This window comes from Salvelinus alpinus, chromosome 12 (genome assembly GCF_045679555.1).
Source record: "Salvelinus alpinus chromosome 12, SLU_Salpinus.1, whole genome shotgun sequence".
NCBI classification, from domain to species: Eukaryota; Metazoa; Chordata; class Actinopteri; order Salmoniformes; family Salmonidae; genus Salvelinus; species Salvelinus alpinus.
The window spans coordinates 39,977,111-39,992,859 of NC_092097.1; the positions used below are offsets into that span (position 1 = coordinate 39,977,111).

At 42.8% G+C, this 15,749-nt stretch overlaps 1 protein-coding gene across 5 annotated transcripts in view; it reads left to right on the forward strand.

Moving 5' to 3' along the window:
- LOC139536070 (plasma membrane calcium-transporting ATPase 1-like) overlaps positions 1-15,749 on the forward strand; it is a 158,551-nt gene that overhangs the window by 106,703 nt on the left and 36,099 nt on the right. For all 5 annotated transcript variants that reach the window (XM_071336203.1, XM_071336200.1, XM_071336202.1 and 2 more), the window contains 4 exons: positions 609-800; positions 1,007-1,220; positions 5,686-5,897; positions 9,726-9,833. In XM_071336203.1, coding sequence (XP_071192304.1) covers positions 609-800; positions 1,007-1,220; positions 5,686-5,897; positions 9,726-9,833 — 726 coding nt within the window. The remainder of the gene's footprint in view (positions 1-608; positions 801-1,006; positions 1,221-5,685; positions 5,898-9,725; positions 9,834-15,749) is intronic.

The window sequence follows — 15,749 nt, forward strand, 5'->3', positions numbered from 1 at the left end:
ACCTATAATGAAATGCTGATAGGTTGCTTGTAGGCACACTAGTTCTTTTCAACAGGACTCAAACTTTGACACTTAACACCGTGGTTAGGTTTCTCACCATCATCCACCTGGCTGATGCACGGCAGCCATTTTGTGCTGAACCGCTAACCACTCAACAGCTGTCAATGATGTAGCTGGTTCTTGTCCCTAACTGAATGAAATCGAGGTTACATCTGGCTCAAAATGATGGGTGTTACACTTTGATGGTGGATGATGTGAGTTCCCCATACAGTATAGCAATTGAGATCTAATGAAAAGTGCTATATAAATGTAATTCATTTTAAATAAAGAGAATATACATAAAAAACTGTAACTTGTATAACGATTTTCAACGAATCTCCATGTGCATAAAAAGTAAAACAACCACCAACAAAAAATGTAATGATGGAGATGGAAAGTGTCAGTTGGGATGAAGTTTAGTCCGTTTGGGCTGAAAACAGTGGAGGTTCAGTGGAGGTGTGTGTGTAAAACCAGATGAAAATGATGGGAACCATCACAGATATAACCATCGTCATTAGCCTCATTGTAATCCCCATAGATTTAACCCCTCCATCTCTGTCTCCTGATAGGGTATCGCCGGTACGGACGTGGCTAAGGAAGCGTCAGATATCATTCTGACTGACGATAACTTCACTAGCATCGTCAAGGCTGTCATGTGGGGCCGCAATGTCTATGACAGCATCTCCAAGTTCCTCCAGTTCCAGCTCACTGTCAACGTGGTGGCCGTCATCGTGGCCTTCACTGGCGCATGCATCACACAGGTAACACACGCACCAAAGTTAACATGGGGATGCTTTAATTTCTCCCACTCCAATCTTTCTCTATCTCTCTACCGTCCTGTTTCTATCTATTTTATATTTCTATAATTTAGCAGACACTATTATCCAGATTTACAGGAGCAATTAGGGTTAAGTACGTTGCTTAAGCGTACATCACGCTTACCCCCCACCCCCCCTTATCTCTCCAGGACTCTCCTCTGAAAGCGGTGCAGATGTTGTGGGTTAACCTGATCATGGACACCCTGGCTTCCCTGGCCCTAGCAACCGAGCCCCCCACTGAGTCCCTGTTGCTGAGGAAGCCATACGGCCGCAACAAGCCCCTAATCTCCCGCACCATGATGAAGAACATCCTGGGTCATGCCGTCTACCAGCTCACAATCATCTTCACCCTGCTGTTCGCTGGTGAGACCATCACACACTGGAACACACAGAGTTAGACCGAACTGGAACAAACAGAGTTAAGACTGGTCTAATCCCATGGGTTCCAGTGCGGTCTAACCCCATGTGTCCCAGTGTGGTCTTAGACCACACTAAAATTTAAATGTCAGAGTAGCCCTTTATTTTGGACAGACTTCTCCCCATCTTAGCTACTGTTGTATCAACATGTTTTGACCATGACCTCAACTTTCTCAATGTTCACATTGTTTATTACACAATTTAGTTGAGGTTTAGGGTTTAGTGAATAATTTGTCCCAAATACAATGCTTTTAGTTTTTGAAATATGTAGGACTAACTTATTCATTGCCACCCATTCTGAAACTAACTGCAGCTCTTTTTAAGTGTTGCAGTGATTTCACTAGGTGCAGTAGCTGATGTGTGTAGTGTTGAGTCATCCACATACATAGACACACTGGCTTTACTCAAGGCCAATGGCATGTCACTAGTAAAGATTGAAAAAAGTAATGAGCCTAGACAGCTGCCCTGGGGAATTCCTGATCCTACCTGGATTATGTTTGCGAGGCTTCCGTTAAAGAACACCCTGTGTTGTGTTTGACAGGTAACTCTTTATCCACAATATAGCAAAAATAATTCAAGTAGTTGGTAATATCGGTGGGTTTTGTGATGAATGAGCCATCTGGTTCAATGAATGATGGAGCTGAGTTTGCCTTTTTGCTCAATTTAATTTAAGGTGCTCCAAAGCTTTTTCCTGTCATTCTTCATGTAATGTATCTTTGTTTCATAGTATAGTTTCTAATAATTTTTATTCAGTGTAGTCACATCATTTCTCAATTTGTCGGTTGTGCAGCCAGACTTATTTGCCATTCCTTTTGCTTCATCCCTCTCAACCATACAGTTGTTCAATTCCTCATCAATCCACTGGGATTTAACCGTTTTTACAGTAATTTTCTTAATGGGTGCATGCTTATTAGTAACTGAAAAAAGCTATTTAATTAATGTGTCAAGTGCAGCATCTGGTTGCTCCTCATTACACACCTCAGACCAATACATAGTCTTTACATCAACAACATAGGAATCACTACAAAACGTATTGTATGATCTCTTATACACTATATTAGGCCCAGCCTTTGGAATGTTGGTTTTCCTGGATATGGCTACATTCTGGATATTGTGATCACAACAATTGCAGGCAGTAATATCAAAGTCTCTGCAATAGTGTGTGGTTTCACACACTGCCATGCACCGTGGGAATGATTCAAGTGCAACAGTCAAGTGTGGCCTTTTCCCATGATCTAAGGGAGCTCTCTGGTCGAATTTGAGCTTTTAGATTTGGTCAACTTTCATTTAGATTTTTAAGGTTAACCACATTACAATGATTTTGAGATACAAAATATATTATTAGAATTTTTTACAAATTTTGGAAATTCTCTTGTGTCTCTATTTTCATATCAGGCAACCCCTAGTTTGGGAACCGCTGCCTTATGCTTATGAGCACATGTAACAATATGATAGCGTGGTATAAGACTATTTATAGCATAGGTGGAGCGAACAACAGTGGGTTCCTTATGGGATATAACAGAGCTATCAGTGAAAATGAAATTAACAGGCACAGAATTACTATTTATAATACCCCTATCAACATGGGAAGCTGTGGCGGAATTATATCGCTGCGATTTAATGAGAGTAAATACCTTTGAGGGGCTTGATTTGATCAGTCAATGCTTCAGCACTGCCTTGTCGTGTTTGGACAGGATCCAGGCACACGAATGATTGGGGTGGATCCATCCTCCTTATAAAGTAACCTCTGCTTCCAGAAGGTATCAAAGTTTTCTACAGAAGTTTGACCTATGGCGCTGCAGTAGTCACTTAGCCAGTTGTGAAGTGCTAGTAGCCTGCTAAAACGTTCACTACCATGACCCAGCGAAGGCACAAGGACAGAAATTATAGGATTTTTTTTGTTGTCCAGCAGAGACTCAATCAGTTCTTCAATGTCCTGTTCCAGCCGTTCCGAGCTACCGTTCCTAATGTCATTAAATCGTACATACATATGCAGCGCGTGAGTTTCAAGTTTGGGGAAGATCATTTTCACCATAAAAATGCACCTTTTATAATAAAAGCATTACATGCATAATCACATTTGCGGTAACTTTTGATAATGGTGTTTTCCCGCTAATGGAACATTCGTCATGTGCACATTGCTGTGTTTATAATGTGAAGAAATAGCCTAATAGTTGATCAACAATTTAAGCTAAATGTTCTGACCTATTGCGTCAGCCACATTGTGTAAAAAAGTTTTTTTGATGCTAGTGGTTGTATTAATTTGGGATCTATTGCATCCCACAACTGTCCCAGACTATTTTTGGAATATTTATTTCTCGCACAAAATAGAATAGGTCGACTTTTGTACTATGGGGGATAGTAGATTGACATAGACTAATGTTTTTGCTGTTTGTTAAGCCTACTCATCTTGTTGGCTGACAAAGTAAATGTAGACAGTTCTTCCAATATCTTCAATATGCACATTTTGGAATTGGATAAGGACGTGCGAAGTTGTGTCTTCACTTGTAGCCTGTGAGAAAGATCCAATCACGTGATGGAGACCCATATGACTGAGAGGTGCTTAGGAGTGCGCAGCACTCAGGGAGAATGGCACAACGCAGCACTCCAGGCCAAGGGCACAACGGCCACTGGCAGCAAAAGGAATGGATTTTTTAGAGTGCATTACGGCCACAAAGGGGATGCCGCCGTGAAATTCGAGGCATTATCAAATGTTTGTCAAATTGTGAATGAGAGACTAATAAAATGTGTACAGCCTGCGCAAAAGAAAAAGCTGAGCTATTTTCTTTATTATAAAATATTGCCACGGAATTCTAAGCAAATCTTGCCTGCTAAATGAACTAGTGTAACCCACATTTTCTAAATCTTAGCTAGCAGTCATCATGAATGAAGTCGACAATCTACTGGCAAATTATTTTCAATCCCTGTGTTCTGTTGTGTTGTGGCTTTTCTGGCATGCATCTAAAAAATGTTTGGGGAGTTTTTCCCACGAAATGGGGTGGTTCTGAGGAGTATTTCTGTATAATAAAGCCCTTTTGAGGGGAACAAACTCTTTCTGGTTGGCTGGACCTGGCTCCCCCAATGGGTGGGCCTGGCTGCCAAGTGGGTGGGCCTATGCACCCCTGCCCAGTCACGTGCAATCCATAGATTAGAGCCTAATTTATTTATTTAAATTGATGTATTTTCTTATATGAACTGTAACTCAGTAAAGTCTTTGAAATTGTTGCATGTTGCATTTATATTTTTGTTCAATATAGATAGCAATTCTTTAGCCCACAGATGGCTATGTGTAAGGTTTTTGTGATTCTGTATTCTGGCATATTTATTAGCTAAGTGGTGTTGGAGGGCCAGTAGGAGGCACCCTTTACCCCTGGTCTAAAAAATAACCCCAATGATCCAGGGCAGTGATTGGGGACATTTCCCTGTGTAGGGTGCCGTCTTTCGGATGTGATGTTAAATGTTGTCCTGACTCTCTGTGGTCACTAAATATCCCATGGCACTTATCATAAGAGTAGGGGTGTAAACCCTGGTGTTCTGGCTTAAAATTCCCAATTTGGCCCTCATTCTATCAGTCACCTAATCATCCTCAATTTACAATTGGCTAATTCATCCCCCTGTAACTATTCCCCAGGTTGTTGCTGTAAATGAGAATGTGTTCTCAGTCAACTTACCTGGTAAATTAAGGGTTATAAAAATAATATATTTACAGTTAAAGTCGGAAGTTTACATACACCTTAGCCAAATACATTTAAACTCAGTTTTTCAAAATTCCTGACATTCAATCTTAGTAAAATGTCCCTGTCTTAGGTCAGTTAGGATCACCACTTTATTTTAAGAATTTGAAATGTCAGATTAATAGTAGAGACATTGATTTATTTCAGCTTTTATTTCTTTCATCACATTCCCAGTGGGCCAGAAGTTTACATACACTCAATTAGAATTTGGTAGCATTGCCTTTAAATTGTTTAACTTGGGTCAAACGTTTCGGGTAGGCTTCCACAAGCTTCCCACAATAAGTTGAGTGAATCATGGCCCATTCCTCCTGACAGAGCTGGTGTAACTGAGTCAGGTTTGTAGGCCTCCTTGCATGTACACGCTTTTTCAGTTATTTTCTGTGAATAGGTGCTGACCTAACATAATGATATGTTGTGCTTTCGTCGTAAAGCCTTTTTGAAATTGGACACTGTGGTGGGATTAACAACAAGTTTATCTTTAAAATGGTGTAAAATACTTGTATGTCTGAGGAATTTTAATTATGAGATTTCTGTTGTTTTGAATTTGGCGTCCTGCAATTTCACTGGCTGTTGTCATATCGATCCCGTTAACAGGATTCCAGCCATAAGAAGTTTTAAAAAAGGGGAATTAAGATCACATATAACTGTTATCCTGTTTGCTCTTCCCCCTCTCCCAGGAGAGAACTTCTTTAACATCGACAGTGGGCGCAACGCGCCCCTCCACTCGCCGCCCTCGGAGCACTACACCATCGTGTTCAACGTGTTTGTCATGATGCAGCTGTTCAACGAGATCAATGCCAGGAAGATCCACGGAGAGAGGAACGTTTTTGAGGCCATCTACCTTAACCCCATCTTCTGTAGTGTGGTCCTGGGAACCTTCGTCCTGCAGGTACAAACACACATACTGTACATACTGTAGACACACACACACACACACACAGACAGACATAAACTCACACACATAAACACACACATCACACAAAGTCTTGTACAGCTACCCTTGTGGGGACACACAATTCAGTCCCATTTAAAATTCTATTTTCCCTAACCCCTAACCCTAAACTTAACCCTAACCCGTACTCTTACCCTAACCTTAACCCTAACCTTAACCTTAACCCAAAAACATAACCTTAACCCTAAACCTAAGCTTAACCCTAAACCTAAACTTAACCCTAACTCCTAACCCTTAACATAATTCTAACCCTAACATTAATTCTAACCTCAACCCTAAACCCCCTAGAAATATAATTTGACCTCGTGTGGACTAACAAAATGTCACAAGGATAGTTAATCACGTCCACACACACACACACACACACACACACACACACACACACACACACACACACATACCAGCTGACTGCTTCTTCCCTAAATAGTGATTTCATAGTTTGGAGCTGTGCTTTGGGTCATTGTCCTGTTGTAGGAGGAAATTGGCTCCAATTAAGCGCCGTCCACAGGGTATGGCAATGTGTTGCAAAATGGAGTGATAGCCTTCCTTCTTCCAGATCCCTTTTACCCTGTACAAATCTACCACCACCAAAGCACCCCCAGACCATCACATTGCCTCCACCATGCTTGACAGATGGCGTCAAGCACTTAGGGTTGCCAACTTTCTCACTGCCAAATAAGGGACAAAAGGTGGCGTGCCAGTGCACGGTGCCATGGCGGTGTGGGTATGGTGTTGCGTGAATGAATGAATATACAGTGTATATTCTTATTCAATTGGAAAGACAAAAACAAATTATATTCCATTTAGTGTATAGCTTTACTAAAACTGTGTCATTATGTAAACTTATGTGAATAAACCTCAATAAATTATCAAAGGAATCACAATTTGGACCTTTACAGCGAAAAAAAAATAACATTTCAAAATCAGGAAGAGGGGCATGAATCACTCACCAAGTCTGCTTTTTCCATGGATATTTTTTGCTGCTCTTGACTGATTCAAGCAGTCCTTTTGCATAGCCAGAGAAGTCCTTACATGACAAGTCACAGTTCACAGATATTTGAGTTAAATTTTTGATCAGCCCTGTGCTGCATCTGTTTCTTGAGTCTGACCATTTTAATGGTCGTCAGAGAGAAAATACGCTCTACAAAGGCATTTGAGCCTGGCACACTGAGGACAAATGAGAGAATCCTGAACATGTTGATCAAGTTGGCTTTCCCTAGGTTTTGGAAAACTGCCACCCACTTCTCACTGGCGGATTTTGTGGTGTCCTGTCTGGCTTTGTGTATTTCCTCCCGGCTAGCACAAAACTCTTCATAGTTGATCCATACTGACTGTCTCTGTCATTTTGAGGGCAACTACCACCTGCTCCAGGTCAATGAAGGAGAGCTCCTCATAGAAGCAGATCGGTTTTAGTTTCACCATTACATTTTCTGGTGAGAAATCAAACCACTTGTCAATGTATTTAATGACAGTGTCATAGAACTTCACAAAGTCCTGTTGCTGCTTGGACCTTTGTGCTGACAATTGTTTGTCCATCCGCTGCTTGGTCTGGTATCCAAAAAAGCTGTCCTGTTTCTGCTGAAGCATCTTCATTTTGAACTTTTGGACTTCCTCCAAAGTTGGCATTGGCATTATCTGCTGCGTAGGCTGTGATGTGTCTAATGTCCAGTTCATGCTTTTCCAGACAGTTCATCAGATCTTGATGTATGCCATTTGCAGTTTCATCACTGTCTTCATAAAAGTCAAGTAACTTGCGTTGCACTCCATCAGACACAGAGAAATATCTCACACACACTGGAAACATGTTTCTGTTTCCCTTGTCACTGAGAAATACATGAGCTCACCTTCGGTCGGGGACAGATCATCCAAAATATCCCACACAGTCTTTGGTCCTAAAACATTCATTGTAATCATCTCAGATTTTGTTCTTCCCAAGTGCATCTTCTTCACAACATTTGAGTCATGAAACAAAGCACCATTGAGCTTAACAAGACAGTCGGTGCTGTTATAGCTGAGTCCGTTTTTAACCGTATGGTACGATTTTTGTCATTTTCCGCAGTAGACGTCACTAAGAATGCACCGATGTGTGCACAACTGAGCAAGAGGACAAGTACGTTAGAGCGTCTAGTTTGAGAAACAGACGCCTCACTAGTCCTCAACTGGCAGCTTCATTAAATAGTACCCGCAAAACACCAGTCTCAACGTCAACAGTGAAGAGGCGACTCCGGGATGCTGGCCTTCTAGGCAGAGTTGCAAAGAAAAAGCCATATCTCAGACTGGCCAATAAAAATAAAAGATTAAGATGAGCAAAAGAGCACAGACACTGGACAGAGGAAGATTGGAAAAAAGTGTTATGGACAGACGAATCGAAGTTTGAGGTGTTCAGATCACAAAGAAGAACATTCGTGAGACCGGATCTCAACCCTATTGAGCTGTTGTGGGAGCAGCTTAACAGTAATTGTACATAAGAAGTGCCCATCAACCCAATCCAACTTGTGGGATGTGCTTCAAGAAGCATGGGGTGAAATCTCTTCAGATTACCTCAACAAATTGACATCTAGAATGCCAAAGGTCGGCAAGGCTGTAATTGCTGCAAATGGAGGATTCTTTGACGATTGCAAAGTTTGAAGGACACAATTATTATTTCAATTAAAATAATTATTTATAACCTTGTCAAAACCTTGACTATTTTTCCTATTCATTTTGCAACTAATTTCATGTATGTTTTCATGGAAAACAAGGACATTTCTAAGTGACCTCAAACTTTTGAACGGTAGTGTATATATAACTCCCAGTCATTTATTGGGTGAAACACCATCGTTTCTGCATCACTGTACCTTCTTCAGGCTTCTTCAGGGTCAACAACTGACAGGGAGTTATATATATATATATATATATATGAGTGTATTTATTTTTACAGCGTCTTTAGATCTTGCCTCTTTCTACATTTCTGAAGGATATTTTAATCTCTGTCATATGAAACCGCTCGCATTTTCACTTTTGAGAAGGGTGTTTTCATTTGAATTGCATTTTGGAATATTCACGCTTATAGCCTACTGCTGTGTGCGCATTGCTGTGTTTATAATGTGAAGAAATTGCCTAATAGTTGATCAACATTTTAAGCTAAACTCTGATCTGTTGCATCATCCGCATTGCTTTAAAACATTTTTTTAAATGATGTACAGTGGTTGTATTAATTTGGGCTCTATCATCCCACAACTGTCCCAGAGTATGTTTGGAATATTTATTGCACAGAAGAAGAAGCTGACCAATAGAATAGGTCAACTTTTGTACTATGGGGGATAGTAGATTGACATAGGTAGTGCTTTTGCTGTTCGTTACTCATCTTGTTGGCTGACGAAAAGAACATGTGGACAGTTCTTCTAACATCTTCAATATTTGATAAGAAGGATGTGCGCCATTGCATCCCTAATGTGTCCGTCTTCACTTGAAGTCTACTTCAGAGCTGTGATGCCTTTGAGAAGGACCCGATCAGGTGACAGGCTAATAAGAATTGAGATATCTGAGGGTGCCAGGTGAGTTAGAAGTATATTCAGAATAGGCTACAGCAATTGGAAGCCATAATTATTAAGTTTAGCCCAAGGACAGAGTGGCCACTTTGGCACCATAGAAACAATTTTTAGAGGGCATTACGGCCACTGGGAAAGTCGCCGGGAAAGTCGAGACCTGCCGTAAACCCATCTTCGTTAGTGTGGTGTTTGGCAACTTGATTCTACAGGTACTCATTCTGTGGCTCTGTCTCAGATTGTCATTGTCCAGGTTGGAGGGAAGCCCTTCTCCTGCACCGCTCTGACCATCGACCAGTGGCTCTGGTGTGTGTTCATCGGAGTGGGAGAGCTGCTTTGGGGACAGGTAAGACACACTCACTCTCTCACACACACACACATGTAAAATCTCTTTAGCTCCTTGCTTGTGTGTGCGTGCGTAGTTGTGGTGTGCATTTGTGTGTGTGGGTGTGGGTGTGGGTGTGGGTGCATGGGTGCGTGATGTGTGTGCGTGCGTGGCTATGGTGTGTGTGTGTGTGTGTGTGTGTGTGATGCAGCTGGTACAGTAGGTGCCAGGGAACTGTTGCTACGCTGAGACGGGTTCTGAAATACAAAGCAGCCGTGTTCCATGGTTACCGTCACAACAGTCACCGTGGTAATGAGCGCTGGCGCACATAAAAGCAGCACTGCCCACATTTACCCGCACCCCAGAGGACGAGAACCCAGCACGATACTCCCTCTACGACTACACACACAAACACACACACGTTCAAAGACACATGCACACACACTTCTCTCTCTGCACACACACACACGTTGAAAAACACACACGCTGTTCCCTTCGCATCTACACACTCACACACACACAAACACAAAATCCTACACTTGCCTGCACACACTCACAGGCATACATACAGAGAAAGAGATCTCATATGGTGTATTGACAGGTACCATACCCTTAAAGATAAGCTTCCCCACACAGCCAGTTGTCTGAGTTCAGGTAGGAGGTAGAGAGAGAGAGAGTAGAGAGAGAGACAGGTCATGAGCAGATGAGCTCCCACTTTTTTCAGCATGTTTAAAAAGAATTGATAGATTTAGAGTTAGACAAACTTGGATTTTTTTGTCAGGGACATATACAGGATGCTAAAGAACATAACCTTCACTCCAAATCAAAACTCCAAACCTACAACCTGATTTTGGACGGAATTAACCGGAATTACCTGGAATGCTTCCTACACCCAAGGATTATTATTCCCAAGATATACAGCAAATGCTTTGTCAAACAAACAGAAACCTGAAAACATCATCCAACCCGGAACTGAGCGAGTAATGCTTAGTCTGAGGCTTTTTTTTACTTTCAAAAGCCAGAAGAAAAATACATTACAATACACAATGATATATTTTACTTTATAAGGCCCGGATGCTAAGGCTCCCAGGCTTGCTAGGAAACGAAAGGTGTCAAAGTCCTTGAGCCCAGCAATGGCAGGAGAGCCCCAACCAAGGCCTTAGAAGCACCCTCCTGCTGTTTTGAGGTAATTAAAATACAGTACCCTCTGTATGTAAAGAATAATAAGACACGAAAAGAGTAAAAAATGAAGCTCCTTATGGAAAATCAAGAGAAACTTTTTGCTGACTTTTATAAAAATGAGAACATAAGCAACCTTATCTTCCACACAGACCATCCCCTGGCATGGTGCTATATTAACACAGACCATCCCCTGGCATGGTGCTATATTAACACAGACCATCCCCTGGCATGGTGCGATATTAACACAGACCATCCCCTGGCATGGTGCTATATTAACACAGACCATCCCCTGGCATGGTGCTATATTAACACAGACCATCCCCTGGCATGGTGCTATATTAACACAGACCATCCCCTGGCATGGTGCTATATTAACACAGACCATCCCCTGGCATGGTGCTATATTAACACAGACCATCCCCTGGCATGGTGCTATATTAACACAGACCATCCCCTGGCATGACACAGTGCTATATTAACATACTGTTAAGAGGGGATGGTCTGTGTTAATATAGTGTTACCGACGGGTGGAAACTCAGGATACTAGACAACGAGGACTCTGAGTCATCTAATATACATCTCTATAAGTCTGGAACAGTAATGGTACAGGGCAACCGCAAACAGTTTCAGCTGGACTTTCACCTAATCTAAGAAATAGCTCAGCAGGAGAAACTCTCCCTTGAGAAAGATACCCCCACCCCGAGCAGGTCAGACCAGACCTCTTCATTATATAACCCCACAGACGAGCACCCCCAAGCGGAAAGTCAACTTCCCAGCACAGAATACTACTCCCTCGTTGAAATGAGGGATAAATTCACTCAGCTGGAGGTAAGGTAGGAGCTAGAACAGCAGGTGATTACACCCCAGTCAGCACAGACCCAGACAACAGTCCAGCACAACAACACCCTCTTAACTAGACCTGGAGAGCTGGAGGTGGAGAGAGACATATCTGCACTCTGGACTGTAGTGAGACAACATCTACAGGAGAAAGAGCAGGAGCAGAAGAAGAACAGAGCACTAGAGAACAGAGCACTAGAGGAGAGGATCAGACTGCTGGTGAGGGGGATGTCGTGTGACAGAGAACAACCCATTAAAGAGGTGGCCTCCCCCGCAGAAAAGCCAGCAGAACAGCCCACCTCAGCTCCCGACAAAAGTCTTGACACTACAGCAGAACAGTCCACCGCAGACCCTGACCATGTCGACAGCACAGCAGGACAGACAAATGAAGATCCCCAAGTCCAGGGGATCCCGCCACCCTGAGAGCCCTTCTGACAACCCCCCCACACCCACTAAGGACATACACAAGACACAGATTGTACTCAAATGGAAAATGTATACATGAAAAAAAACGTTTTCCCAAACACAGTGTCTAAACTCTGGTGTTCAAACACCCAGCGCGCCCTAGACCTGCTGTCTGAGGACCAACTAGGGTCACCTAGCCACATAATAATACACACAGGCACATACAACCTGAGAACACAGCAGGAAATGGTGGCCACAGCACTGAAGGAGTGATTGAAAAAGATTCTTCTACTTTCCCCAACGCACAAGTGCACAGGCGCAACAGATCAATAGACACCCCACCCAGACCAGCAAGACACTCTCCCAGACCTGCTGGATGCCCCCTCCCCCCGGACCTACACGTAGAGGGCCCACGCCGAGAGGACCTATATCCAGACCACAATGCCACCAGCCACATTCACACCCCCACCCCAATCAATCAATGCCCCAACCAAGTCAACCAGGTCCACACCCCATGTAGGCCCCCTCAGATCAGGCCTATACCCCTCCTGCCCACCCCATGACCCCACTCCCGCAAAGAGGGCCTCAACATGGAAGTCACACATACGACCTGGCCATGAGCAGGCAAACAGGCCTGCTCATCCCTTTACACTTGTGTGTATGAAGTAGTTGTTGTGAAATTGTTAGGGTAGATTACTCATTGGTCATTACTGCATTGTCGGAACTAGAAGCACAAGCATTTCGGTACACTCGCATTAACATCTGCTAACCATATGTATGTGACAAATAAAATTGGATTTGATTTGATTTGAACCCCCACTCTTACACTAGCCCAAGCCAATGGCATGTTCCAGATTCTCAGCAGGCTCTGCTCACACTTACTGGCCTGAGGCCAGACCACACGACCTACAACATTGGACACTTTATGGAACACAAAGCCTTCACTATCTCTTCTTGGAATATCCAAGGCCTGAGGTCATCTGCCTTTGGCCTAAAGAGCAGGAACCTGGACTTCACGAAAGAAATCGGAAATACAGACATTGTCATCCTACAAGAAACATGGTTGCCCTCTAGGGTACAGAGAGCTGGTAGTCCCATCCACCAAACTACCAGGTGTGAAACAGGGAGGGGACTCAGGGGGTATGCTAATTTGGTATAGAGCAGACCTAACTCACTCTATTAAAGTAATCAAAACAGGAACATTTTACATTTTGCTAGAAAATCAAGAGGAAATTATCTTAAAAGAGAAAAATGTCCTTCTGTGTGCTACCTACAGTTGTGGCCAAAAGTTTTGAGAATGACACAGATTTAAATTTTCACAAAATCTGCTGCCTCAGTTTGTATGATGGCAATTTGCATATACTCTAGAATGTTATGAAGAGTGATCAGAGGAATTGCAATTAATTGTGAAGTCCCTATTTGCCATGCAAATTAATTGAATCCCCAAAAAACATTTCCACTGCATTTCAGCCCTGCCACAAAAGGACCAGCTGACATCATGTCAGTGATTCTCTCGTTAACACAGGTGTGAGTGTTGACAAGGACAAGGCTTGAGATCACGCTGTCATGCTGATTGAGTTCGAATAACAGACTGGAAGCTTCAAAAGGAGGGTGGTGCTTGGGGCACCACCAGTACAGAGCTTGCTCAGGAATGGCAGCAGGCAGGTGTGAGTGCATCTGTACGCACAGTGAGTCGAAGACTTTTGGAGGATGGCCTGGTGTCAAGAAGGGCAGCAAAGAAGCCACTTCTCTCCAGTAAAAACATCAGGGACAGACTGATATCCTGCAAAAGGTACAGGGATTGGACTGCTGAGGACTGGGGTAAAGTAATTTTCTCTGATGAATCCGCTTTCCGATTGTTTGGGGCATCCGGAAAAAAGCTTGTCCGGAGAAGACAAGGTGAGCACTACCATCAGTCCTGTGTCATGCCAACAGTAAAGCATCCTGAGACCATTCATGTGTGGGGTTGCTTCTCAGCCAAGGGAGTGGACTCACTCACAATTTTGCCTAAGAACACAGCCATGAATAAAGAATGGTAACAAAACATCCTCCGAGAGCAACTTTTCCCAACCATCCAGAAACAGTTTGGTGACGAACAATGCCTTTTCCAGCATGATGGAGCACCTTGCCATGATGGAGCACCTTGCCACTTATAACTAAGTGGCTCGGGGAACAAAACATCAATATTTTGGGACCATGGCCAGGAAACTCCCCAGACCTTAATCCCATTGAGAACTTGTGGTCAATCCTCAAGAGAAGGGTGGACAAACAAAAACCCACAAATTCTGACAAACTCCAAGCATTGATTATGCAATAATGGGCTGCCATCAGTCAGAATGTGGTCCAGAAGTTAATTGACAGTATGCCAGGGCGGATTGCAGAGGTCTTGAAAAAGAAGGGTCAACACTGCAAATATTGACTCTTTGCATCAACTTCATGTAATTGTCAATAAAAGCCTTTGAGGCTTATGAAATGCTTATAATTATACTTCAGTATTCCATAGTAACATCTGACAAAAATATCTAAAGACACTGAGGTAGCAGACTTTGTGAAAATGTATATTTGTGTCATTCTCAAAACATTTGGCCACGACTGTATATCCCCCCACTAGAATCCCCATACTTTAATGAAGACAGCTTCTCCATCCTGGAGGGGGACATCAATAATTTCCAGCCCCGGGGACATGTACTAGTTTGTGGCAACCTAAATGCCAAAACCGTACAAGAACCTGACACCCTCAGCACACAGGGGGACAAACACCTGCCTGGAGATGACAGCATTCCCTCCCCCATGTGCCCCCCTAGGCAGAACTATGACAACGTAACCAACAAAAACAGGTCACAACTCCTGCAGCTCTGTCGCACGCTGGGTATGTACATAGTCAATGGTAGGCTTCGAGGGGACTCCTATGGTAGGTACACCTATAGCTCAACTCTTGGCAGTAGTACTGTAGACTATTTTATCACTGACCTCATCCCAGAGTCTCTCAGAGCGTTCACAGTCAGCCCACTGACACCCCTATCAGATCAGAGCAAAATCACAGTCTACTTGAACAGACCAATACTCAATCATGAGGCATCAAAGCCAAAGGAACTGAGTAATATTAAGAAATGCTATAGATTGAAGGAATGTAGTGTGGAAACCTACCAAAAAACAATTAGCCAACAACAAATTCAATCCCTTTTAGACAACTTCCTGGACTAAACGTTCCACTGTAATACTGAAGGTGTAAACTTGGCAGTAGAAAATCTAAACAGTATATTTGACCTCTCCGCTTCGCTATCAAATCTAAACATTTCAAACAGAAAACCGAAGAAAATTAACAACAATGACAAATGGTTTGATGAAGAATGCAAAACCCTAAAAAATAAATTGAGAAACCAAAAACATAAAACCTGAGTCTACGCCTTCACTATGGTGAATCACTAAAACAATACAGAAATACACTACGGAAAAAGAAGGAACAGCACATCAGAAATCAGCTCAATGTAATTGAAGAATCCATAGACTCTA